This window comes from Triplophysa dalaica, chromosome 3 (genome assembly GCF_015846415.1).
Source record: "Triplophysa dalaica isolate WHDGS20190420 chromosome 3, ASM1584641v1, whole genome shotgun sequence".
Taxonomy (NCBI): Eukaryota; Metazoa; Chordata; class Actinopteri; order Cypriniformes; family Nemacheilidae; genus Triplophysa; species Triplophysa dalaica.
Genome location: NC_079544.1, coordinates 5,463,796 through 5,491,766, shown reverse-complemented (window position 1 = coordinate 5,491,766; position 27,971 = coordinate 5,463,796). Strand labels below are relative to the sequence as shown.

At 39.1% G+C, this 27,971-nt stretch overlaps 1 protein-coding gene across 1 annotated transcript; it reads right to left on the bottom strand.

Moving 5' to 3' along the window:
- Positions 1 to 56: 56 nt before the first annotated feature.
- On the bottom strand, positions 57 to 27,498 carry eif2b3 (eukaryotic translation initiation factor 2B, subunit 3 gamma). Its single transcript, XM_056744365.1, has 12 exons — positions 27,238 to 27,498; positions 26,846 to 27,003; positions 25,201 to 25,358; positions 19,777 to 19,936; positions 19,343 to 19,454; positions 11,745 to 11,834; positions 9,194 to 9,327; positions 8,754 to 8,944; positions 8,569 to 8,631; positions 7,959 to 8,107; positions 3,174 to 3,277; positions 57 to 216 (listed from the first exon to the last, which is right to left on the bottom strand). The coding sequence occupies exons 2-12, from the start codon at positions 26,991 to 26,993 to the stop codon at positions 164 to 166; spliced, it is 1,362 nt and encodes a 453-aa protein (XP_056600343.1). The 5' UTR covers positions 26,994 to 27,003; positions 27,238 to 27,498; the 3' UTR covers positions 57 to 163.
- Between the last annotated feature and the right edge of the window lie 473 nt (positions 27,499 to 27,971).

Below are 27,971 nucleotides of genomic sequence, written 5' to 3'. Positions count from 1 at the left end.
CATAAAGTGGACAAAAAAATGATCAGACAGAATGCAATTAAAAAGAGAAGGCGTCATTTTGATAAATAAATCCACTTTTTATTTGAATACAAAAAATGGATCTGCACACGGAAGGAGGTCGGTCAGCACTTCATCGGTCCTGCGATCCATCTCCACCAGGGTTCTAGATCTCCATGAGCTGGTCTGATCCAACAATGACATCATTGGTTCTTTCAGCTGTAGAGAAAAGAGAAGACCACTCTCAGAACGAGTTGTGAGGCATCTGTCGGCCTCCACTGAGATGAATCGCATGCTCTGTTAAGATTCAAAGTAACTTCAGTATCGATGCAATTGTTGGAATCACAGCTAGGAAAACAAGTCTAAACACACTTTTTTCGGTTTATCTGGAGTGTATACCTTTGCGGGCCGTTCCATCACATACTGACAAGCAAACAGTTTACAAACGTGTCAGGCATATACACACTCGCTTAGGAAGAATGATATCCCCTTGCAGAAATGCTGCTATTCCAAACTAAACGTTTGAAAGCAAGATTAATGATCCCTATTAAGACATATTTTACTGTGAAGGAATCTGCACAAAAGCCTGTTTTTGTGTTCAGAGTTTGGGGAAAGACAAAAAGGGCGTGCTACGCCAGAGAGTGAGACACAGAAAGAGAAAGAGGAGCGTCTAAACAGTCTGAGGAAAGGTACATGTCAACAACCTCCACAGCACCTGCAAATCTATTGCACCTTACAACACGGCGCCGAGCGACAGGCCGGGTGGTCTTAAAGTACGAGCCAATCTCCAGGGCCTGTGATGCTTTTAGCAGTCATAACCCAACAGGCTGGTTCCTCTAAGGACAAGGATGCTGGGAACACAGGACCTTATAGAGAAAGTGTTTAGCTAGAGTTTATGAGATGTCTATCACTCCTTTGTGGCCAACGTACGCGAGCAGCCAGTAGTGGTAAACAGCCCAGGAATAGACAAGAGTGCAAGTAAATGAGAGAAAGACTTAGACAGAAGAGAAAGAGAGAGAGTGTGTGTGTGTGTGTGTGAAGCTGACTCTACAAGACCACCATGGTGGAACAGCTATAAAGTCTACTTGGAGTTGTCTAATCACTCAACAGCCAGTTAAAATGGTGACCAGTGTAAAACAGTCTTAAGTGACGGTGACGTACTGTAAACAACAAGTCAATACATAAATGTAATCTAGGCACGCACAGATATATAATTTTGACATGAGATCAATTTTTGTATGTTGTAGATAATAAGCAATTTGATGGCATGTGGAGTGAGCATTGGGAAAAACGCATTTTGCATAATATAAACCTTTTGCCTCTCTATCGCCATCTCTGTTTGAAACACAAAACTGCAGGCTACTTGCTCTCACAAATGTGAATATTGTTGCTGTTCTTCCCAAGCGTATCATGTCCAAATTCGCTGTTTTCCAGGAAACATACTTTTTAAATGATTGAATGCTGCAATTCCAAAGTTGACTAGCACTTTTTATTTTTGTTAGATATTAGCAAAACCCAGTGACAAACATAAAGGGTGAGTCATTATGAAGATTTATGACCAAAAAACATGAAATATGGAAATGCAAGGTTTCATAAGGACTGCAGCAATATCAAATTTTAAATAACAATCATTTAATACTTCAAAAGTTATGTATAGTCAAATTTTTAGGTCGACGTAGACAGCAGAGACTGGCGAGGATTGCCTTCTTGTCCCAGAAAGATTGTGAAACATGTACAGTTTCAGTTTTTATATATTTGACTTCATATATTTTAATATCTTTAAACACCAAGCATAATCGTATTGAATTATTCAGCAAGTTATCACGACAGTTATCAGAAAATAAATAATGAGAAATAGGTGCCGTTTCAACATGTGGGTTTCATTTTCACCTTTCGTAAAAAAGAAACCTTAAGCCAAGTTTTTCCCTAAATTTGGCTTTTCCACCACTCGTTTCTGAAGCGAAACTTCAAAATGCACATAAAACAGGGCGATGGAAACATTGCTACTGATTTTTTGAACACTGACTTTTATCAACTTGCTCAATAACTGATTCTGATTTTGAACCGAAATAATACTTATTGCAGCTTTAAAATATAACTAAGGAGAGAACACTGAAATTACAATCTATGAATCAACGAAAAAGATAACACTGCCTTTAACTAAGTCTCTAACATCAATTTTATCTACTAATCACTTTAACACCCGTTGTCTCCGTTGTTAAGGTAGACATAACATTTGTCAGCTTTATTTCCCATTTTTTTCAGCAATTTTCTAACCTGGCATCCTCTTTCTGTCAGCAGGGTGAACATCAAAAACAAACCAACACTGTCGATTAACAAACAGATTTCTCCCATTTTAGTGAGCGTTTAATTTTGGACCCCGTGCACAAAAGCACGAGTGTCATCCCTATGGCTACTGCGAGAAATTTATTGCAGTTATTATAAGCAATGCTTTTTAAATAATAGGCTACATGAACCTCTGTTCTGGGTTTTTCTGGGATAACTTTGAATCGTGGTTTCTGGCTGCGCTTTAAGCAGTGAAGCTTGAGGGTGTGTATGCGTGTGTGTGCTGGGGGAAGTACAGGGGGTCTAGCTTGTAATTTGGGATTTCTGGGAGCACTTCAATAAGCCTGAGCATTTTTAGAGGTTATGGCCAACTAATCGAGTCCAGCTCACGAGTGATGATGGAGAGGTGGGGGGTGGAGATGTCGGAGGGGATGTTCGGTCGCGGCAGCAACACCCTGTTGTTCAGTCAATTAGACTGGGCAGCCTCTGGACATCTTAGGGCCGCCTTAAGGCACTGTCATTGATGGAGAGGTTAGAGACCAGGCGCGGACCACCCGGAATACAAGAGCCTGAAGCCACACACACGCACAAACAGACGCACACAAACCTAGCAGCGATCTGAGACTGCGAGGATTAAGCATATTAAAAAATAAAGCTCAATTGTACACACAAGCTTAGGTTTTAATACGCTATTAAAACAGATTAAAACGCACATACACACACAAGATCACACAAACGAAAAGGCAGACATGGCGGTGAGGTTGCGCACATAAACACCAACACAAAAGGCGGATTTAATACGCATACAGCGGAACTACAGAAGTTTAGAGTGTGTGTGTTTTCTGTGCGTGTAGTGTAACACACAGTGCACCGGGCCGAGGTGTTCTCACCCTCCGGCTCCACACGCTGACCGCTCCCCACCAGACAGTACTTGATGTCGGCTCCGCGTCCAATCACAGCATTGTTGCAGATCACGCTACCTTGAATGTTGCACCTGGTGGTGGAGAAGGTTTTGGTTGAGTATGGTATCGGCTTCCATAAAACAGATTTCATAATAACAGATATCACAGACTCAGATTAGTGATACACTAGATGTTGTACGAGAATCATATACTGTATGTGTGTATATAAAGAGTGCTTCACGAAAAAAACACAAAAAAATATTGTTATTTATGAGGTAAATAACAAACTGAAAAAATGAAATACTTTTTATAATAATATTTTCTATCTAAGCAGGCACATTCAACTTCTCTCAGAAGTTAAAACTTATTTTTCTATTAGGGTCATTCTCACAAAAACGGCAAAACATCATGGCAGTAAACATTTGAATGATAAAACATACAGTATGATAACACAAACAAGTATCATAATAAAGATAATTGTGTTTTGACATATCATGAATGATTTATGTATTTTATTGCTTTTCTGCTGATAATCTCATAATCATAACGCGTCCTGAGTGCATTACAAGTTGTAATTTAAACAAAGTAAAATGAAATATTCTATGAATAAACAATTGGATGTTCTACTAGACTTTTTTTAAATAAAATTGACAGAAATGATTGACAAAATAATTCATCTTTTTTTTTTTCTGTTGATATTTGTAGCATAATGCTGTGTTCACATCAAGAGCGAATTGAACAATTTGAGCGAGTAAATTACATACAACGTCAATGCAAAGATGCGAATAGACGCAAAGATGTGAATAGACGCAAAGATGTGAATAGATGCAAAGATGTGAATAGACGCAAAGATGTGAATAGATGAAAAGATGTGAATAGATGAAAAGATGTGAATAGACGCAAACTCGCGCAGGGCATTAACGTGAATTAGGTGGCGCAATTGCCACAAACACATTTTGTTTGCCTCAATGACATCGAAAAATTTCAACTTGTGGGAAATTTGCATGAAGAGCTCATTGATACCTACTGCTTGGACCCGTCCAGACAATACACGTCGCATGTTTTTTTTTTCTACGCTCTCCGAGTAAATAAAACAAACCAATACCGCAAGTAATATAGAGAGCGGAATGTGTTTTGGGAGCCTGACCAAGCAAGCTTTCAAAAATGCTTTATAAAAAATGCAAAAGTTATAAATTCTGTTTTTAGAACATTGTTTTGTTATACCCTAAAGCTGCGATTTGTAACTTTTGCCCCGTTATCGCCACCTCGGTTTAAAACTCCATTGCAGGGCAATTTACATAATACGTGGGTTTAAGTCACATCACACTCATAAATCAAATGACAATAACTATTATTTCTTATTTATATTTATTAAAAAAGTTACAGATTGCAGCTTTAATAAAAAGGAAAGACGACTGGTGTGAAAAAAAATCATTCTACAATGTAAATGTCTGTCTATTTAGAAATAATAACCAGATAGAAACGCTACATTTTAATAGTACAGGAAGTAAATGAGTAAGGGGCGTATCTTTTCAATTGTTTCCAATGGAAACGCCGCGTTTTTTAAAGACGCGAGCAGCTGCCGGTTTTTTATACGCGCTCAGCGCCGGCGCTCTGCATTTTTCCCACGCTCAGCGCTGCATTCGACCAGGCGCGCAGAGTTAAAAAATGCTCAACTTTGGACAGAATGCTGCGCCTGCCGCTGCCGTTTTCAGCCGAGCTCCTGCCGTTTTCAGTCCCGTAAATGCGCCTCGGTGGACACAGCCCCTAAAGAATGGCTGACAGTGCTTATATGCATCATGGCTCCTCTTGAAAAAAAAACAGTTTATGTCTATAAATGTAATAAAGAGCTGATATTTGTATATCTGAGCTGTGGACAACCCAGCGTGAAACCGTGTTCACTTAGACACACACCGGCAAACACATACACACTTTTCCCCCCCACACACACATCTCTGTGCTGCTGTCTGTTTACACCATACAAAGAATAATATTTTCCTAGGATCGCTTTGGCACCATTAAACTTTATTTGCCCAGTTTTATGTTTACTTGCAGTGCCTTGGCCCACTCTTAGCTTTGTCTGCACTCTCTTGCGGTGAAACATATTTGCCATGAGCATTCGGCTTTCATGTCTTTATACTAATTGCACAGCTTAGGGTCTCGTCCTTCCCTCACCCGACCCTCCCACACCCCCCCACCCCTACTGCCCCCTGCGCTAGTCCACCTCCCACACCAATGAGAAACCTGATATCACAGCTTGTTTCAACCGGCTTACATTAATTTATTTTCATTAGCATATATATTAAAAACAACACCGACGTCTGACGTAAGGCAAGAAAGCCGGCCCGCTGCTTTTTAAATACGCTCTTCGGTTTACTGTCCGGATGTCAAAGGACCAACATTAAGCGCTGTTTCACACTTTCCCCGTCTGCACCTCGGATCCAGTGAACCGAAACGTATAACCGCAACTTCTTGTCAAACAGCCTTCCAAGATTTTCAGCTCAAAGAAGAGAGACAGGGAGTCTTGTCTTTAAGATCAAGGAGCGGTAGACAGCAAGGCCATGTAATGGCTGACGGAGGCAGGTTTCTATTGGCAGCTACACAGGGCGCTCTATTCAGGTGCACGGGTGTGTACAAGAGCGAGCGAGAGAGAGAGAGAGTGGGTGAGACATAGGGGGTATATGGGAGATTACAAGGATTGGACTTTTAAACAGAGAGACCACCAAAGATGCAGCACTGAAACACCACTAATTACTGACACTATGCTCCTCCTGGCTGTGACCCCCCCCTTTGCCCTCCACCCCCACAAGCCACCATCATGCCCCCCACCCCGAACCATCCAAGCTTTGTAAACAACCACTCCTACATGCAAACAAAGGCAGAAAAATGCAAGTGGCGCTTCAAAACGCCAAGGATTTCCTAATCCCTTCTTACATTTTTCTGTTTTGAAAGAGTTGCCGTTCCTTTCTTTCCATCCTCTCTACACTCTTTTCCCCGCTCTAGTTTTTATGCACGGCCTAATTTGTACATGCTGGCTCCGAGCTTGTTTGCTTCTGGGAAAAACTGGTTTAAACCAAAGCTCTTCCGTCCGATCAACACTTCTCCTACCGCCCACAGCTGATTTCGGCAATTCATGTGATCCTCCATGTTTTCAATAGCGAACAAGATTGTCATTCACCTAAATCAGCTTAAATCTAAACAATTCTGGGAAAAACGTGAGGAAAAACGTCTCATTCAGTAGTTTTTAATCTGACATCCATGTAAAACTCTTGAATAAGAAGTTTAGCAATAGGTGACGTTCGATGCTCCTATTAACACACATAAGCAATCATTACATATACATTCATCACTTTTCTGGTAATTTGTTGTACCGGGGGTCTGTTCCGGGTCAGCGAACACCTTTAGCGGTTTGACAACGCATGTTTCTGTTTTTTCAACACAACAAAAAGCAAGCACCCCCCGACACCGCCCGCAGGCAGATGCTGGTTAGGCTCAGGAATTATCCAGTGCGCTGTCTGCACATTACGTGTACTTTACAGCCTGCTTTTAACCTAACAGACAAAATCTGATCTTTTGTCTCGAACATGCTAACCGTCTGATCCCGACCACTAAATACCCTGGAGACCTGTCTATCATCCTGGACTGTGAATGTATGTGGAACACAAGAGGGTGTGGAAGTGCCAAAACCTTGCCATAAATCCTGGTTATGTTTTACCTTATATGTAGTTAAACACAAACTGATCCGCCAATTTCTTAATAACTTAATTATAATGAAGCTGATGGTAGTAGATATCTGATGGCTATTTAATGTGTTTTTCTGGCTGGGTTATGTTTTTGGGCAAGGAATTGCGCATAATATTTAATGTTATTTTACAGTAAGTGAATTTACCAAATGTTGCAGTCGTTAAAAAAAAGTAGCACACTATTAAAGGAGACTCGTGAGCTTCACAATACGATTACGTCATGCGGGAGGTCAGAGGTCACGTCAGATCTCAACCTGGGAGGCAATATTTGGTGCATAGCCTTAAAGTCCCAATGAAATAAAAAATTCCAATCCCTATTTTTTCTTAAAATAAAAAGTTTAAAGACAAAGTTTATTGTAAATAGTTTATCAATGTGTGTCATTCTCTTTTTAAAATTCATGTACCCTTCTGAAAGTTAAGATCTGAAAATGCATTTCATACCTGTAGTGACTATGCATTTTATAAGTAAGATGGCTTGGGCGGAGCATCCGTTAACTCCTCCCCTTTAACTGTCAGTCTGCTGCAAGTTCTATTTCAAAATGCAACGGCTGCTTTTATACATCCAATCAAATTGCAGAGATAGAAAAAAGCCACGCCCTCTATTTTTCTTATTCGAAATTCCATTTCACTCGGAAATGCGTCAAAATACAGAAGTAAAAACGATCGCAACTTCTGGTTCGCGGGGACTTTTATAAAATTTATTAACACACACTGGGTTAAAAATAATAAAATTAAACAAATTAAATTAAAAGTTCATATTATGAAATAAGTGTTATTAGAGAATTGATCTTCTATTGGTACAGATTTGCATGTCAGGTTTCACCAAACTTGAATTTCAGTAAACATCAAAAAGTGAAATTTCTTTGAGAGTTTGCGTTTCCTCCGTCTGCAATCCAACGGAAATTGCAGTTTAACAATGACTGTTTTTCTTTATAAATTATCATAAATTATGAATATACGTTTACCAAGCTACAATTTCCTCAATACTGTTACCGTAAAGAGCAGCATGGGCTTAAGTGAGATCTCTTACCCCTCTTCAATAGTCACTCCATTCATGATGATGGAGTTTATAATCTTGACCTTCTCCTTGATCGTAGTCGATGCACCAATGTTTGAACGCTTGACTGATGTTTTGTTTGATATCTGACAGTTCGGCCCAACAATGCTATCGCTTCCAACCTTGATAAAAGAGACAAGAACAAATAATATTTATTTTAATAGGAAACTGAATCATTAATTGAAAACTACACAAGTAGTCATTTTTTGGTAGGTCCTTTTTTGTTTTAATGGCATTCACAAATTTGTGCAAAACATGATGATCCCTTTTATCCCAGCATGATTTGGGAATGTTAGTTTGCTTACCTAGAACCAAAGAACTTCATACAAAAGAGTTAAAGTAGTAAATGTAAAACATACGCTTATTTATAACTTCTTAAATTTTTCTTTATCTTTATTTTACATCATATTTCATAAATATACGGTATATATAGAAATCTAATAAAAATCTAAATATATCCAGAATTATATTCGATTTTTAATCCCAGACTTACAATGTGGAGCATTAATGTGGACCCCATATAAACTTTTTAAGCATACACACATATATTATGTCATATCAGTGATCTGTCTAATGGACCAACCAGAAATCGTTCTGAGACAATCGCAGTCGGGTGGATGGGAGGCTCCTCAAACAGCTTAGGGACCTGAAGGAAAACCATTTCAAAATTTAGCGCACTCCTTGGCAATAAACCAGCGTCTCAAATATCGCTCATTCAAAATCTGTGCAATTTAAACCACAGTCGTTGGTACGGCTGCTTTCTCTCACCACACGATTGGCCTCTATGAAAGCCGCCAGGGTGTTCACGCGATAGCACATGCCCTCCTCCATGATGTGAACGTAGCAGCGTAGCTTTCCTCCGTGGTAGGCATCGCACATGTCTCCGCGATGGTCGTTCCAGCACGACCTCTCCTGAGCAAGCTGAAGGAGGGCGTCATCTTTGCCAATGCTGAGGAGCTCTGCAAACGCCAGTTTATGAAAGAAAACGTATGTAATATTTGCTTAAAAAAACAGAAAAAGTGCATCGGGTGACCCACGTTCGAGTCCAGGCTCATGGTCCTTTCCGGGTCTTACTGCCTTCTCTCTTTCTCTATTTGATTCATGCCTCTCTCTACTGTTCTCTCAATAATAAAGGTGGAAAAAAATCCCCAAAAATAGAAATATAGGGCTACTGTGATGTCATTTAAATATTAAGAGAAGAAACTTACCCAAACCTGCATGAACATCCTCTTTTTTCTGACTCTTCTCTAAATCCTCTGTGGTGTTTTGAGAATTAAAGGTCCTCGAGAACTGTTTACGCACCAAAAAAGGCACCAATTCACCCCTGATAGAAGTGACAGACCTGAAAAAAAGCAAAAAACTACTCTGAGATTCAAATGCAATTGTATTTGAATATAAGATGTAAATATAAAAATGTATTAAATTGCGCAGATTATACACATTCTCCAAAAGGACTTAAAAATGAGGAAACATCACAAGAAAACTAAAGGTAAATATTTGCATTTCTCAATATTTGCATTTCTTTTTTATTAAAATAAATACAAATAAATAACTAATAAAATTAAAATATAAAAAAGACATTACTGAGGTAGGCAAAGACACTAAACAAAACTGTGTTTTCTGGGAATCAAACCCATGATCCTGATGTGCTGATCCTACACTCTGCCAGTTGCCTCCATGGAACGTTGAAAACATTTTAAGGAACCGAACAGGAACATTACTAGTAAGTGGAACATTATTTTCACATCATTGAAAATAAACCTATCAATGATTCACAGCAATAGGATTTGCGAAAAGAAAACGTCCACAGGAGTAAACGTTTCTGAAAATACTTCGATTGAAAACACATCAAAACACAAACTCGAATTAAGTTGAATCAAAAAAGTGGGCAGATTTTTGAAGTTTCAAAACATACAGATCCTATTTGTCATTTACTACAAATACGACCACACAGAGCACACGGACAGTCAAGCATTACACAGACAGCACACTGCCTCCCACAACGCCCGCACGTGTGTAATACATCAAACACAAACAGCCCTACACACAAAATAAAGACAAAAATCGGAGCAAAAGAGAGAACTTCTACATTTAAATGTTAAATCTACAGTCTTCAAAGAGTTAAAGGGGTTGAATCATGGTTCGAAAACACCATGTAAGCTCGAGGAGCAATTCAGAATCTACACCACATCCTTAAACCTCAAATCTCCCTTCTTTATTTTCTTTAAGGCTAGATTAGAATTTCCATCTGAATGCGGCGAGAGAAACAACAGTTACTATGTCCATTTTCTCCTTCAGTACTCCATGGTACTGATGGCTCAAGGGTGATAGAGAGGGAGAGAGAGAGAGAGAGAGAGAGAGAGAGGGAGAGGAAAAGAATGTGAATGGGAGAGAGAAAAGGCAGCATAAAAAAGTCAAACTACTTTGATGAGGGAAAGTGGGGAGCAGAAGAGGGGAAGACGGGGGTCTGCGGGCCAGATTAGATGAAATGATATTTATATCAGCGGAGAGCGAATTAAAATGTCAAAGCGGGGAGAGAAGCCTCTCGCTTTTCTGAAGCATGTGAGAGGACCTAAGAGAGGCCATGCACGGCACCACTTTACAGCAGGCCGCCCGGCCTCACAATGTCAGTTACAGGAGCACAAAGGGGACTTGAGGGGCAGGGGAGCGGAGGGCTATTGGAGAGGATGAATGGAGGGCTGAGGGTGGAGTGGAGGGGTGGCTGTAGAGGACACTGGGCGAATCCACGATTACAGACACGGAGAGACGACCAGATGGAGTGAAAACTGTTTATAAAAAGATGTTTGTTGTGAGAGATTCTGTCTTTAAATTGAGTCTTGGTTGGATGCATAAAAGGCATTTGAAGTTTAAGGGATCTATAAAAATATTTGTCTCTCGTTTTCTTTATTCACCAGTTAAAAAAATAAGACGTTTCTTATAGGTATAGTTCACCAAATCTGTCATTTAATAATAATAATAATAATTCATTACATTTATATAGAACTTTTCTGGACACTCAAAGCGCTTTTACATGGATGGGGGAATCTCCTCAAGCACCACCGATGTGCAGCATCCACCTGGAGGATGCGACGGCAGCCATATTGCGCCAGAACGCCCACCACACACCAGCTTATTGGTGGAGAAGAGACATAGTTACGAAGCCAATTAGTACATATGGGGATGTATAGGGCAAATTGGCCAGGATTTGCTACCCTCGTGTCATTTAAAACCTGTATATGACTCTTTGATCTGTAGAACACAAAAGAAGATATTTTACGAAATATTTCAGTGGTTTTGGGCCATACAGTGGAAGTCAATGTGCCTCATTGCTGTTTGGTTACCGACATTCTTCAAAATATATTCTTTTATGTTCTTCAGAAGAAAAAGGTCATACAGGTTTGGAATGACATGAGGGTGAGTAAATGATGATGTACTTAGAAGAATTTTTTTTTTGGGCCAACCTATCCCACACATGATAGTGAGATTGTGGAGCATTCAAGGCTCCTGACAAGTATAATGCTTTCGTACAACACGCATTACTTATAACCTTAACACAAAATGTGATCAAATTAAGAAATATGTCACTATACATGACATCTACACACTAGACAAACATAAACACACATTAAAACATTCCTTATATTCCCTGGTGACCATTTAACATTGCAGCAGTAACACAGTGAGTGCAAATTTTTGGTAAACAACGCACCTGAAGGAAATAAGGATAAATTCTAGTTTCATTAGGAAACTCCAACTTACTTGTTGTTTACTAAGAAATCAACCACAGATCTCTTCAGGCAGTATAGGTGGGCATCCAGCAGGCCTGTTTTGATCAGCATTCTGGGATGTCTGTGAAAGAAAAGAACGTGTGAGAATCCGAGAACACAAGGCGGACAGCGAAGACTGGTATATAAAAAATAATGACAATAAGTGTGCGGAAGACGGCTGCGGCCGTGCATGTAGGGCGAGCGTGGAACACGTCTTTGTGAAAAAAAGTCAATACATAACCGCTCAGACGAAAACATTGGAAGGCACCCTGCTACCCTTGTTTCCTCAGATGTTTTATAATTAGAGTATATAGCTCGCCTTAACGTTCCATGGAGTCTTTCATTTTCCTGTCTCACTCCCACTCTAATTGGTCTTTTCGGGGCACTTTGAGGTAAGAGAGCTATAATGACCCCCCCAAACTAAGAATAACAAGTAAATCAAGTGACATGACATCAAAGAAATGAAACGCGGTTGCATCTGTATACAGTCCCGAAACAAACAAAAAACTGTAACTTTTTTACATAACAAACGTTTACATGGCGGATTAAGGTTGCTGCCCCAGCTTGCATGTTGTGAGATGTCAGGAGCTCCACCGGACCCCCCAGACTGTTTTATAGCGTGCCATTGACATGAAAATACTCCTGGAGCCCATCCACAGTGGGGCGAGAGACCCACAAAATGGCCGCCCCGGGGCGATTCACATGGAGAAAGAGTCCAGTCCGTCCTGAAGTGTTAACAAAGCCAAAGCAGACTAGACAGCAATGCGAGTTCAGCTGTCAAATGTATTTGAGGACTTCCAGTCACATCCAGGCTGTGTCTGGTTGGATTAGTAAGTACTCCAAGTTTACTGGGGTAAAGGTTTTGCTGTGTAACTTATAATGGCGAGTCCATCAAGCAATGCCTGTAATGTATAAAATTCACTTTTGCAAATTGCACAAAACTTCTTAAATGGATAGTTCACCCCAATAAGAAATTTATTTCATCATCTACTCACCCTCGAGTGATTTTAAACTTTGCAGAACACAAAAGAACATTGGTCACCAGACAACATTGACACCCTTTGACTTCCATTGTATGCACACAAAACCCCTGGAGACATTTCTCAAAATATCTTATCTTGTATTCACCTGAGAAAGAGTCATATAGAAAGTTTCAAATGGAATGAGGGTGAAAACATGTTGACAGAATTGTAATTTTTGGGTGAACTATCCCTTACTGTTTATAAAGAGTTCTTTTTAAACATATTACTACCTAAATTATAAGACTGGCACATCTTACCCCACTACCCAAACACTCCCGTCTATGCGGACCCACCACCTGACAAACAATGCTGGACGCCGCACTGAATCCCTGTCTCCCTCCCGGTGACATTTACGAAGCGAGAACGTAAGAGAACCATCTCATCCCTCACTATAACTGCTTCCCGCCACCCGACACCTCACGCTGAGACCCTGAAACACTGTGCTGTTTACTCTCCCAAAACTCAAAAACAGACTCGCTCCTGTGCGGACGCATTAGAAATAAATTATGATGACACTAAGCCGTTCCATTAACCAGCAGCGACTGAATTCCTGAAAAGCAGGAGTAGTGCGTGCGGCGGATAGTTTCGGCTACATATGGCATCAATGTGCTCGGCACACACGGACTGCGGGGAGAGATCCAGAGGAATGAACAACTGTGTGACACGCTGATTTATTGGAACACCCAACATGTGACCTCATGGTTTGGCACCTGCGGGCAGGAGAGTGAGTGAGTCGGAGAAAGATGAGGTGAATGAGGAGTGATGAGTAACGGATACAGATCCTCGTGGTTTCAGACGAGGAATGAGTGTCAGGAGGAACACGAGAAACCAGTTAAACAAGGAGCAACAGGTGCTGTTTGGAAGAACACAGTGAGGTATCACTGCAGTGAAAACCAAACGTCTTTCTGTTTCCTCTTGGCATTCCTCTCAACTTCCCGACGACGACGACAAAAATCTGCGAACAGTCTCCAGGCTTGCCGACTGACTCACACTATTAGTTTAATGGCTTACTACTAAACAGCCAGACAATAAGAAGAGTGTAGCAGCGCAGTGAGGTCATTCATACGTTACACAGCGAGCTGTCAACATCGACATGGAGCCCAAGCAAATTTACCCAGGCCTCTTTGAGCCTGAGACAAAGATGCAGGTCCTTTTTTTCTCTGCTCGCCCATTTTAACCGGCGAGGTAAATAACTAACAAAGTGTGAGAGAAAGAAACAGATGGTTTGGTAAATCGTAGCACAGCTGACACCTTCCTCAAACATCCTCAGATGACTGTGAAGTCCATTTTAAGCAACACGTGTAGGCGGTTTCATCTTAACAACATAAACTGCTTATACGCACTTTGGAGACCCCATCTGAACTTCCAGTACACATTCACAAACAATAGAGTGATTGTAGATTATTTCTGATGACAAGCAGAAGAAACCGAGAAGAACCGTTACTTGGCTAAACTTGTCTCTCCAATAATTTAGAATTTAGACTGCGATACCAAGCTCTACCTCTAGAGGTAAATACAGGAAATAAATAATTTATTCATTAAAATAAACATACAACAAAATAAAACAAATTGTTTATTAAATAAATTATGATACAGTTAAATAATAATATAAATGAAAATTTATGAATTAAATTAAATATAAATAGTAATATAAATAGAAACTAGCCAAACACAAACCGGAAGTTAACTGGGGGTCAGGCGCACACGCGTTCCGATGAAACTATGTCTATAGGAGAGTGAGCGTGAAAATGGATATTTTACAAACACTGTTAAATGTCAAAGAAAAGTCATATTAACTATTAGTTTGTGTTATTTTTCTACTTTTGCTGATGGTATGAGACACATACAGGCAAATCGTGGGGCCCCACCTTGAGAAAGGGGCCCCATGTACAAGCGATGATGTCATGCTCAAGTGTTTGTGTCATGGGTTAAACAGTATTACTGATGGAGAGAGACAGCATTGGGCAATTTAGCTTTTTCCCTAAATACATTCCTTTGACTGACTTAAATTTGTTTATCTTTCTAGATTTCTGTTGTATAGAAAGAGAAAATCTGGTGTGCTCAACATGTATACAACAAGATATCCAATCATTGAAAGGCATAGAGAGCGAGAGACCTCACCTGTCAACAATTTGAGGTAGAAAATGCAGCAAGATGTGTTTCAAATCTGTAGGAAACCGTAAAATGAATTCTAACGTCAATTTACACCACATACACCTATGAATTTACGTACTGGTTTTTGAACACTTACTCACATATTTATATTTTTCCACATTTTAGATAAATAGTAAACTCATCCAAATAAATGAATATTACAAAGGTAGCTATGAGAATTATGTAGCGACTAAACAACCTAAACTAAGAATGTTTATTTATTTTGTTGTATATTTCAGTAAAGTCACATTTTGCTTAGAATTTGCAGAACTGTTCTCTGGTTTCAGCCTGAGAGGCTTTTTAAACAATATGAAAGTAGTTCCCACCCATTCTGTAATCTTACTGGCTGCTCTTTTTTCTAATATATCTATGTGATCTCTTTTAAAGACACTTTTATTAAATAAAATTAATTATATTTTTGTCAAGAAAACTAACTTCGGTTATTGAAACTAGGGCTGTGAAATGTTTAATAGCGATCAAATGCATGCAAACGTTTTTATTTACATAAGATATGTCTGTGGACTGTGCATATTAATTTGTATTTGTAAACAAAAAACATACACATACATGATTACATATTTAGGAAATATTTACATGTATTTATTTATATTAACCAATAATTGAAATGATATATAAAAGTTTATTCATTTTTATATTTGTATTTAATATATGCATATTATGTTAATTAATACACAATTAATATTCGCAGTACACATACATATTAAGAGTTTGGTTTTGTGCATTCCTATTACTATTAATCAAACTGCAGTTGTTTTGATTTAAGCCATAATAACAAAAAAATACAACTAACTAACAGAATAAAAACATGATAACATAATAAACTGCATGATTTTTAAACGGAGTTATTTTATTTGTGAGCCAAACTCTTCATATATTATGTAAACACAAACTTTTATTCTGGATGTGAATAATCGCGATAAATCAGCCCAAATTTAAACATACACCTTCAGATCAAAACCTTTTTAAGATGACGAGAAGCGTTTCGATTAAATGTTCAAAAACTTTCGACCGGTATTCTATGTAACACAGTTCTGCTACTACCAGAATCAAGAGGACTCACTTAAAGGTGTGAAAACTGATCTTTAAATCTCTCACATTTCAACAGTTATTAACTCAGCAAGGTCGCCTGTAAGATGTACTTCAGTGTTGTTCAAGAGTGTGATAATGATGCAATGTGCACTGGTGATGAATCCAACAGAAACTGCTCAAGTACCATTTCTGAGAACATTTGCAAAATCACAATTATTAGTGAATGAGACCTAATGTTTTTATAGCTGTTATAAATAAAATGGAGTGGTGTTAGACTTGTGGACTGCACATATAGGCTTCACCGTGTCTGTATAAACACACATGCAGACAACGCCAAGGCTGAGAGACGACCCAGACAAACAGAGGAGAATCTGCAGTGCTGTTAAACATTAGCAGACGTCTCGTACCGAACTGAGAATTCCTGTGTGTCCTTGACAAGAACAAAAATTTAAATGCAAGCAGTTGCTTTGAATCACAGCAAATATGTGAACAAGAGTTTGATAAAAGAAAAGATGACAGATGACTTGAAAGGAAAAGTTCATCCAAAAACTAATTCTGCACACTGTTCATGCAGATTTGTAATTCTTAAAGACAACTTTGTTTTAAGACTGCTAACAGTTCGGTCACCACTATCTCCTATTTACTATAGAATAATTCAATTTACTATTGGGGCAAAAAATACCCAGGTTATACTTCAAAAGAAATAAATGATCAATTTTAGAGCGAAATATGACCCGGACGTGTTTGGTTCTTCGCAAATATTGTGAAATACGCTCATTGGTTGTTGTTTTTAAATATACTTAATACTTTCTAATACTTGCTCATATGAACAGTGCGAGTTCATTGGTCCGGTTCAATAAAATCTTTTATCATTGACATTATATTAGGCAGTTTTGTGTGTGTGTGTGTTTCACACTTCTGCTCCACAGGACATCCTGCTTACAGCTGCCTCAGCCCTTTTATTATTGGGCAGGATTTACAGTGGGTACGGCTCCCCAAATTATTTATGAGCTCCCAAAACAGCCGCACACGGAGCCCCATCCTGGTTCGATTGCTCCCAGAGTCCTGATCTCCCTGTGCACACGTCTGATCCAGAACCGAGAAGGGCTTGACCTTCAGCCTCCAGAGCCCAGACCGCAGGGCTGCACACTAGGTGCTGACAAAACCTTTCCAAAATCAGTTTAATCTTCACAAATCACTGCCATCAGACAGCATTAAAAAGGCTGGAGGAGATAATGATGAATTTGCACTTAAGATGAAAAGGATTGTAAAATCAAGCATCCATACATAACATAACAAATTCGTAAGATCAGAATGGTGTTTTCCCAACGTCCTTCAGCTGGGACCTAATAAACGCCTCTCCAAAACCTCAGACGCAGAGAAACCCAAAGAAAAGAGAAAACTGTGAGAAAGCAGAACAGCAGAAGAAACTTCACCGTGAGTCAGGGAGGGTGGCGGGTTTGAAAACAGGCAGGATCAACAGTTAAGAAAGGCAGCCGCCTGCTGAAGCGGGGCTAACGGGCAGCTTTCAAGACAGGCCAGTGTGGAGGAGGCCCCTGTTTTATTAGCAGGCCCACATAAACAGCAGGTCATCACCCTGTGAGGTCACCATTGTTCTGAGCACACACCACCTCCTTCGGCTTCTTGCAATGAGGCCAGTAGCTTTCAGCTGGGTTTAGACCAAGTCCAAATCTTTCACAACAACGCTACGAACCCCTGTGCTTCAAACCCAAAACCTTGACCTGTCTAGGTCAATATTTTTTTGTTGATGTTTCAGAGACGTTAAATATAGATGATAAAATGTCGATGTACTATAGAAATGGCCATGATTTGTATCGTTTAATTTTCAGATCATTTGTGATCATCTTACCTACTTGCCATCCCAGATGTATTTTTTTTCTTTCTTCCTATTTGAACGTATTTCTCAGACCTGATTACTTACATTTTGCTAAATCGGCTGAAACACATCTCTTCCGTCAGCACCTGACCGTTCATTTCTGATTTCAATATCTTTTCTACGATATCAAAAAAATTCATGTTTATTTAAACTTAGATAAACTAAACTTAGCTCTGGACACTGTAGTAGGCTTTATGAGACATGTTCTTATTGCACTTATGCTTTTTGTTGTCCTAGTGTTGACCCTATTGCTTCCATTGTTTACCTAACTTGTAAGTCGCTTTGGATAAAAGCGTCTGCAAAATGACTAAATGTAAATAAGCAAAAAATATGTATAATTTTCCTTATAAATATATAATTTTGATTTTTTTTTCTTATTTTGGTTAAAATTTGGGGGTAGGGAATGTTCAGATATTTTGCACTTTTTCATCAAGTTATAAATTAAGAGTTTGGTTTCAACATGAGATAACTCTGTTTATTTATATTTTAAATCATGTTTTTTCATCATGCATTCCAATTAATTTCAATCAAACAGCAGTTGTTTTGTTTTGATTTAAGCCATAATAACAAAAAATAGAGCTAACTTACACAATAAAAACATGATATCATAATAAAAAGCATGATTTTTTATCTCATTCTGGAACCAAACTCTTCAAATATATATAACTAAACAACAGATTGCAATGTTGCTTGCCATATATATTAACAATTTTTTTCTGCGATTAATCTGCTCAAAAAAATATTACAAAAAGTGTAATTTTGCTTTAAAGGGAACAATTTATGTTAAATTATTAAAGTAAAGTAGATTTAATAGAATTCATTTAGAGGATAATAACGGATGCATGTGCTTTTGGAGTTTCATCATTTTGAGTCCAATATAAAATAACATTAATTTTGAAGGTCCAGTGTGTTCTTTTTCGGAGGATCTATTGACAGAAAAGCTATGTCTTCAGAGGTGTATAAAGAACTTATAAAGCGTTATGTTTTTCTTACCTTAGAATGAGCGATTTCTATCTACACCAACCCTTTACATAAAATTCACCATGTTGTTTCTACAGTAGTCCTAAACAGACAAACTGCTCTACAGACCGTGTTTTGTAAATACGTTATCACCTTTAACAAATAAGCGAAAACGACAACATCTTAGTTGTGTCAGCCACCGTAGTGCTTCGAAAGGGAGGGGTGAGCGGTGTAGTGAACCGTTAGTTGCAATTCAAAACCTCAACGCTAGATGCTGCTAGATTTAATACATGGGAACATAAATATATGACTTTTTGTTATTGCTCAGATGAAGGAGAGAAGGTAAAAAAGGGACGACCCCAAACCTGTCTTCAGGTTTATCTGAGCTCCTCTACTATAGGATGAATTGCATACGATGCAAACAACCTGCTATGTCGAAATCATTGAAGGACTAAATGTGATATAAGGAGAACTGTAGTGTAAGATGAGTATAAAGTTGAGACTCACTTGCGCATGATGGACTTTCGGATAACAAGGCCTTCCTCTAAATCTGCCTCATTTGCCATAAAGAGTAATCTCTTCCCAGTGCCATCAATGCCCACGAAGTCCCGCTGTTCCGCTGCAACAGGCCACAATTTCAATCGGTCACAGTTTGCTTGTAACACACCATAATCAAACAATATTTCAGCTAATCGACAAGCTGGATTAGCAGGAATGTGAAATAATATAGCCCATTGAAATGAGTTCATATTAGGAAAAGAGGAAATGGTCATTAAATAGCTTTTGGAAACAGTGCACCAACATCCAGTCTGAAACAGCACTTATTTCAAAACCACACCGGCCTTTTCCTGCTCAAGCGAGCAATTAGCTGATCATTGGGGAGCTGATCTCTGGCAGCTGGTGTTGCTCTGTTAAACAGCCGTCTGGGTGAATGATAGTACCTGCTTTCTTCTTGCCCTTCTGGCCGGGGACGGTCTCTGTGAAGTCGTTCACTTTGCTCATGAGCATGGACAGCGTGGCGTTGTGGGCACGGAAGAGGTCCACGACCTCATGCAGGGCCACTTCTGTTATCAGGTCACAGCTCACCACTAAGATGTCTGTCTGTGGACGAATAAAAGCAAGTTATATTTAAACCAACATAAAATGCAGGACGGCCCAGCTATTCCAGCCACAATGTGATTGCGAAGCCCACTGGAGGTTCTGTGTGTTCCCTGCACATAATAATAATGATTACTTACAGATTTTGAAATCAGCAGTTGGGTTGAAATACTTTTTCGTTGCCCACTAGTGCAAAAGAACATAGATTTTGGCCAAGTATCATCTCTAACACTTCAAAAAACAATATTTTCCTTGCTCTTTTAGATAAACATAACAATAGTTATTGGATATTTTGACAATACATGTAGCTTAAAACCTGTATTTAACTCTTTCTTTTGTTGAACACAAAAGAAGATATTTTGCTAAATGCTTTTGTCCGTTAATGGAAGTCAATTGGTGGCAATGCTGTGTTTGTGTTCTGCAGAAGATAGAAAGTCAAAAAGATGTGGAAGGATATACGGCTGAATAAATGATACTTTTATTTTTGTGTTAACCATCCGTTTTACTATCAATGTTGTATTTTTCAGCTGCTTGGAAATACCAATTGAAAAACAACCGATAGCTCTTGAAATATTATTAAGATCAAAACGTTACAGTAAATATGTTACTTAACAGCGTTTTTCAACAACTATTGTTAACTTTAACCCCATGAGCTTCACAATGGCATACGTTAAAGAGCTAGCAAACTTTTCCATGACCTGCTATGGTGCGCCATAAAAACTTCACACACCACCTCCAAACTGTATTTTACCAGAAGACGGTCTCAACAAACGAAAATTCTTATGAGTATGGCGTGAGAAATTGAGAGACAGAGAGGCCAAATGCTCTTCCATAGTTTGCGTGTACATGTGTGTGTGTATATATATGAGCGCAGGCGTGGAGGGGAAACCAGCGATAAATCCTGCTCGCCTTTGCCATTGTTACTGTTTGAGTTGTCTGGTTCCCATCTGGTCTGCCCATCTCAGGTCTGTGGATAAATAAACATGGGAGCGGGGGAGAGGAACGGCCCGCTAGAGCGCGCCCGCTCAGGCGGCGTTGCATGCCTCATTGGGGAGGCCCAGGGAGAGGCCCTGCTGTGACGCACCGCTTCGATACAGTTCTGGTTCTCTTATTCTGGCCCTGTGGCTGAAGGCCCATAAGCCATTACAGCACACATGCTTAAAAGATAACAGGGTGCACGGCTACTGAAGAAGGACAACACTGCCTTCCCATCTCATATTGTAGCTAGTATTCTAGCAGTGTTTAAACAAAATCTACATATTTTAATTTGTCCTTTAAAGGGATAGTTCAACCAAAAAAGAATATTCTGTCAAGTTGATCCAAACCTGTTTACATTAAATAGTTAAAAAATGTGGGAAACTAAAAGGTTTAGGGGCACTATTGACTACGATAGCAGGTTTTTTCTTACTACAGTAGTCATAAGTGCCCTAAAACTGTTAGTTTATAAACATTTTTCCAAATATCTTTTTTGTGTTTAACAGAACAACAAAATTTACACATGCTTGGGACAGCTGGAGAATAATTTTGGGTGAACTATCCCTTTAATCTCATATTTTAATCACATTTAAGCAGTACACGTTAATGGAAAGCTAAACATATGATCATATTAGCCAAAATATTAGATTTTTACCTTCAAATTTTTTTGGGGGTAGTTTTTAATCAAAAACCCTGTGAATCATTTATTATATAATTTATAACTAATATTACATCACTTTACATAATATTACAACTTATAGACATTCTTACCGACATAAGCATTATTTCCTTATTTAATGTATCAGGCTGTTATATTTGGTATTAAATACCATCATTTTGTACGAATAATTTGAAATTCTATACATTGCTCAAAAAACCTTGTTGATATAGATTTAGTGCAGATACTTTAGTTTCACCTCTCTATAGCCCTCTCTGTCTGACACATAAAAAGTCAAAAGACATCATTTCCTGCATCTCAACTTATAAATCACTATGATAAGCTTACCTTTGACAATCAAGGTAAGGTAAGAGATGATTTTTAAGCACTTATGTTTTTCCTCAACTGATTTTCGCTTAAAAAAAGTTACAGATTGCAACTTTAGGCAACGGGAACAAACCATCTGAAACAAAGACCCACAGTGGCACTGGCATTCGGAAGATGTATTTGATGACGAAAAGCCAAACCCATCTTGGCTCATGCCTCTTCATCGGAGTGGGTAAAAACGGGCAATCTTTTAATTATGCTCTCCACTTTACACACAGTTTCCCCTTCACTAGATCAAACCCGGTCACTGCTGCGGCTCAAAGCACCAAGCAGTCGATGTCTGGAAATGTGGACTCGATCAGTCCCAGAGTAAATAAAAGAAACACAGAGCGAAAAAAACGCGACCGCATAACAGCTATAGTTCTACAAGCAAACCTTTGCGATGACTTCACAGCTAGCCAGGAATGCGCAGCGTTAAAACACAAAAAATGCGACCAATGCTAGCCCACCCATCATAAACCACCCAAGTAAATCGATCCGTCACTGCTGCTCTAACCACTTAGCATTTCATAACGGAGGTCACTATTTTTGAGGACACCCGACATGTGGCCGAACGGCAAAGGACTGTGCCCTCTCGGCTGCCACGGGGGGCGGATTGAATCCGTGGCTTGCCTCAGTCTCAGAGCCACTGAAGGTCTGTAGTGGGCGTCAGCTGTTGGATCATCGGAGCGCCGCCGTCAGGCCTTTCAGCGGGCCAGAGTTGTGCCTGCGCTATAGAGGCACAGGGAGGTCAGGCCACCCACAGACACTTGCAGTTCTGCTTGGCTGCCCCCTGGGCCAACCAGGTGAGACCACCCAAGAGGGGAGCAGAGAAAGGGGGGGAAGAGGGAGGAGAAAGAGCACAGGATAAGAGGGAATAAAAGAAGAAACGCTCACACTTATCTGACGCTACGAGCGTACATGTAAACTCGCCCATAATTGGCCGGTCGTGACCGTGTTGGGTCTTGAATAGGGACAACAAAACATGACATCAAATGCTGACATTTACTGGCATATTTGACTTTAAATTATGATCAAATGTTTACACGTGTTTTCAGTACTCAAGCCATTTGGGAACAACTTCTTGATCTCGTTGAACTCGGAGCCTTATTGCTAACAAAAGTTGACAGAAAGGTACACAACGCGAAGATTATTCAGTTTCTGTACAAACATTGACTCAATGCATCAGTATGAAGACAAACACGAGCTAATGAAAGAGAGGTTTAACAGGCAGGCACACCGTCGCATTCTTCCATTATGTCCGTGTTGTTTGCTCAAGTGAGGGAGTAGACTCTGTGTTTAGACCGTACAATAAACGGGGATTTAGGGCCCCTATAGCCAGTTCTCGTCTCTCAACACGTAGCGTGGCTGTTCGTGCACTGGAGGGCTCTGAAACTCAATGCTTTTAATCTCTCATTTCTCTCTAGGATTAGAAATAAACGCATCTGCGCTGTTAGCGTGCACCAGCAGGCCTTCCTCCTCAACATTCCCTTTCCACTGCATTGATATTTACTGTGGCAGAGTTAATCTCCTGCGATGAGCGTTCGCACATGTTTGAAACATCCCGCTCTCGAATACTTTGCAGTTTTGTGGTATCGTTTGCAATGGTGGGCTTTATAATGAACAAATGTGGTATTAAAGTTGGGCAGGGTGTGAGCGCTAATGCATCTGACAGACACAATATTTTGAGCTCGGTAGGAAACAAATTACTAACGGGTCATTTTGCTTTTTTGCACACACTTAAACTGCCCGTTCCATCGACCCGACCTCACACAAGTCCTACAGACCCGGGAATGTCTGTTAAGACTGTGAAAGGCTTCTGACATCATGTGTATGAGAGTTTTTCGACAGGCGAAATAAGGCACTCTGTGGAGTTGGGCCCAGCACTGCACGGATCAAAGATCCCCCTGTGGGACACAGGATCTGTCCCTTACAACATCTCACTGACCCCAGGCCAGTTCACATGCGATGTGAGGCTGTTTATGTATGCCAGGCTTTAACATGCCTCCTCTATGATAGGGTTAACTAAAGGACAGAAGCATCTAATGAAGCTATAACACATTATTGTGTTACTAGACCAACTCTAATGACCCGTTCACACTAAGAATGCTAACTAGAACAAGAGCCATACAATTTTCAAAAAATTGAACAGAAAAACTAACAAATATTGATACTTTATCCCGGTGAACAACCCATATTGTTTCTGTAAGGCATCTTTGACAATAGGTCTGCTAAAAAACAATTATACGGTGCATCGCGATCCAGACTTAAACAATTACTAAACAAATAATGTATTATTAAAACATGCAATTAAACATCATATATGCCCAAATCATTTCATCGTAGAGTAGTGTAGTGTCTTATCTTATATGAAAACGTTGCTTTTGACAGAAAGTATAAAATGCATGTTTCAGACTGTAGTATCAGAGCGAACAGTGCTTGCGTATCTGTGCATCTCTCTCTTTCTTGCTCTCTTCTTTCTGCCCCGTTCAGAAGTGTGTGTGCGCATAGGAAGCTATGTGTACTGTAAATAAAGTAAATTTTAATATATTTTTTAACTTGGAACGCTGTTTAAATTTGTTAGAGATGTAAAGCGATTGATCGACATGTTAAAGACACCACACTGTTCTAGAAGTGTCTACTCGCGTTATAAAAGAACCACATGCCACTGAAGCGTATATTTGGGGCTTTGACAAGAAAGAGCCGCAACAGTTACAGCTTGTCTACACCGCACACAAGCGGCGCAACGTAACAAAAGACTATTATCCCCACTGGATGCGGTGAATCAAACGCCTTGTTTTTAATTGTTTCTGTTGTTTTTTGTAGTGTCGCATCATGCCATTCGTGGCGGTGTAGACAGAGTGTTAAGGAGACCGACTTACATGTGCACTTATATTACAAATGGATGATACGATGCATCGGGGTATCAAATCCTTGACATAATAGTCGGAATCGAATCGTGAGACCAGTGACTATTAACACCCTTTTTTGAAAGCAAACTTGAACTTGTCCGTTAAAAACTCTGAGCTCAGAGAAAGGGGTTTTATAGGTCTCTGAGATGAAGTTCTCGGCAATGTTTTTGTTGTATCTGTAATAATATCCTAAAACATAATCTAGCACAGCAAAAAGGAGGTGTGGCTTTGGTGAGCAATGAGATGGGAAGGTGGAATCTTATACTTAATGCTAGCATGCCATATTGTAGCCTCTCTGAAATCGCTTATCTTTCCTTTAAAATCAAATCAAGAATCCATGATTTTACATCACACACCTTGATCTTCTGTTGGATGTGTCGAAGGGCATCCGCAGTGCCCATGTCACCCTCCTCCGGAATGCATACCACATCCAGCTTCATCTTCACATCCATCTTCAGCCGCTGATCTGTGCTCAGGGCCTTCTGAACCTCTTTTGTAGTAATGACAATCACCTCTGGAAAAAAATATAACAAACAATTATATTTCACCTAAACTTGCACATGACAACAATTCAACTTGATTTTATTGAAAATGGTGCTCCCATTAGTTGTCGAGGGCAAACATTTGCTGGCAACACTTTAGACTACACGGGCTTCACGAAAAATAGTCAGCAAGAAATATATTACACAGACACCTTCAATCAAGTCTTTGTGAATTATTTGCCGTATGCCCAGTAAGAATATGCATTTCGGTCAGTTGGAAAAGGGTGGTACCCGAATCTTGCTTTACTGGGTAAATATTTTCTAGCAAAGCAGCTTACTATATTTTGTACTAAGACTTGTAAAAGCTAATTGCAAGGTCTTGTTGGCTGGCACTCAGACTGTAAACAAGGCAGACTGTGCCACACATAAAGGTGCACACTGTACTGCTGGGCAGGCAGAGGGCCATACCCACAAACTCCACACCAGCTGGATTGTACGGTTAGTCAATACTGTTAGGTGTGAACAATAAACATTTAATTATGATTAAGGCATTAAATAAAAAAGACCCAAGAATGTATGCCACCTTTACTGACTCTCAAATGTGCTAAAGCAATGAACGGAAGATTAGGCTATAAATTAATCATTTTCGAATTTACTTCTGCAAAAAAAACGTATTTGTTGAACAATTTTAATATCTCATCGGTATAGATATATAATCGTTATAGGTATTTAAATATAAAAAATATAGAACTATTTGTAGTATTATTTGTTATTTTGTTAAAGTTTGACAATATTCAAGGTTTAATTGAACCTTCTGTATGTAAATTGATAGACGTAAAACTTGTAAAAAAAATAAGATCTCCTAACCCTAATTTATGTTGACGTAAATCACATGTTGGCAGCTCAACCAATAGGTTTAAATGGACGACATACACAACAACCACCCTAGTTTTAAAATAATGTGTCTTTTTTGTATCTTTATTATTTCATTATATATAATATTAGTGCTGTCAATCGATTAAAAAAAATCGGATTAATCACACATTTTCTCTGTGATTAATCAAGATTAATCGCATTTAACATTAATGTGTTAAAATATACTTTTACGGTCTAATAATAACACATTTAATCTTCAAATTAATGTAGAAACAACACATTTCTTTAACAGCAATCATTTTATGAATGAAAGCCAACATTTTGATAGTAGTACTGTTACTGATGTCTCTATAAGATTGTATTTAAATATTTTTAACACGTCAATCTGAAAAACATGAATCGAACTTCAAACTGCAACCTCTTTATGAGTTTGCAAACACAAACTAAAATGTGGCAGAAAAATAAAAACAGTGAACATTGTTCACTTTGATTATGGGGTTGGCGCTTTGTGAAATATATCTTATCAAACCAGCAAATCCGTTGGCATTGGGGCTTCGTATCCGAAAGAAAAAACACAAGACAAACTGTCCCCTTTATTGAAATATTTACTGAACATCCTTTATCAATGTGACAGGATGTTTACCTTCAAAGCCAACTCTCTCCAGCAGGTTGAGGGGGTACCAGATAAGGGGTCTGTTGCCCACAGGTAGCAATGGTTTTGGGGTGTTATAGGTGAGGTCCATCATTCTGGAGCCTCCACCAGCTGCCATCAGCACCGCCTGCAGCTCCATCCCAAAACACCTGCAGAACAACCCCAACAACTCGCTTACACACATATAATAACATTAACAACATAACCGGCTTTACGGTCTGACAGATGCAAGTGTTTTCATCAGTTCCGATTCAACATGTTTTCAAACATTGCCATTACGATGAGACTATTTCATCATCTATACGGTGCACTCGAAAACATTATCACGTAAGGTTTTTATTTAGCAAAACGATAACGTTTAGCACATTTACTGCGCACCTTACCTTTATCTGTAGATGTTTATGTTTTGTCAAGTAACGTTAAGCAGTCGGTATACGTCACGATCTCTAGCAGACGCTCATGCGGGTTCGTATGTTATTGACATTCATATATCGCTATTTTCAAATAAATCTACTCCTTAAAATAAAATGAAAGTCTGTGAATACACGTACTTTGGGATAAATAAAATCGAGCTGGCGAAAACCAGGATAATTTATCTGTGGGAGTTAGAATAACTCTCATGCTATTAGGAGATAGCGAAAGGAGTTACGTTATATGTAGTCGTAGGGGAATCTCGACCGGTAACTTTGGTTCCTAGCCTTGCTGCTGAATGATATGTGTCGGTCATAATAATGATAAATATATCAAAGATTTTGAGAAATAAGTTAAAAATAAATGCAAATGTTTTCGCTGATTTCTAAAACATATGAACGAAAACATCTTAATATGGCATTAGTCCTCCACATAAAGGCATTTTGTTTCAAGTATCCCTGCAGTTATTCAAAAGTTAGTGAAAATCACGATCAAGCCTTTTGTCTAAAAATATACGTGATCATTTTAAAAGTCTCATTAGCATTAGCCAAAAACATATTTACAAAAATAATTGTTATTTTTAAAAAACAAAAATTATTAAAAACGTTAAAATAAGATTACATTTCATTTTCTTTGACATCATGAATCATGAATATTTAGATGCAGCATATGGTAATGTGTTTAGAAGTGTTGTGGTGATTGTTGT

Excerpts from the sequence above, each read along its gene's own strand:
- eif2b3 (XM_056744365.1), bottom strand. The coding sequence starts at position 26,993 with ATGGAGCTGCAGGCGGTGCTGATGGCAGCTGGTGGAGGCTCCAGAATG. Across the intron at positions 11,835-19,342 it reads CGAAAGTCCATCATGCGCAA|ACATCCCAGAATGCTGATCA; the intron begins GTGAGTCTCAAC and ends TTTCTTTCACAG. Across the intron at positions 9,328-11,744 it reads GATTTCTTAGTAAACAACAA|GTCTGTCACTTCTATCAGGG; the intron begins GTAAGTTGGAGT and ends GCTTTTTTTCAG.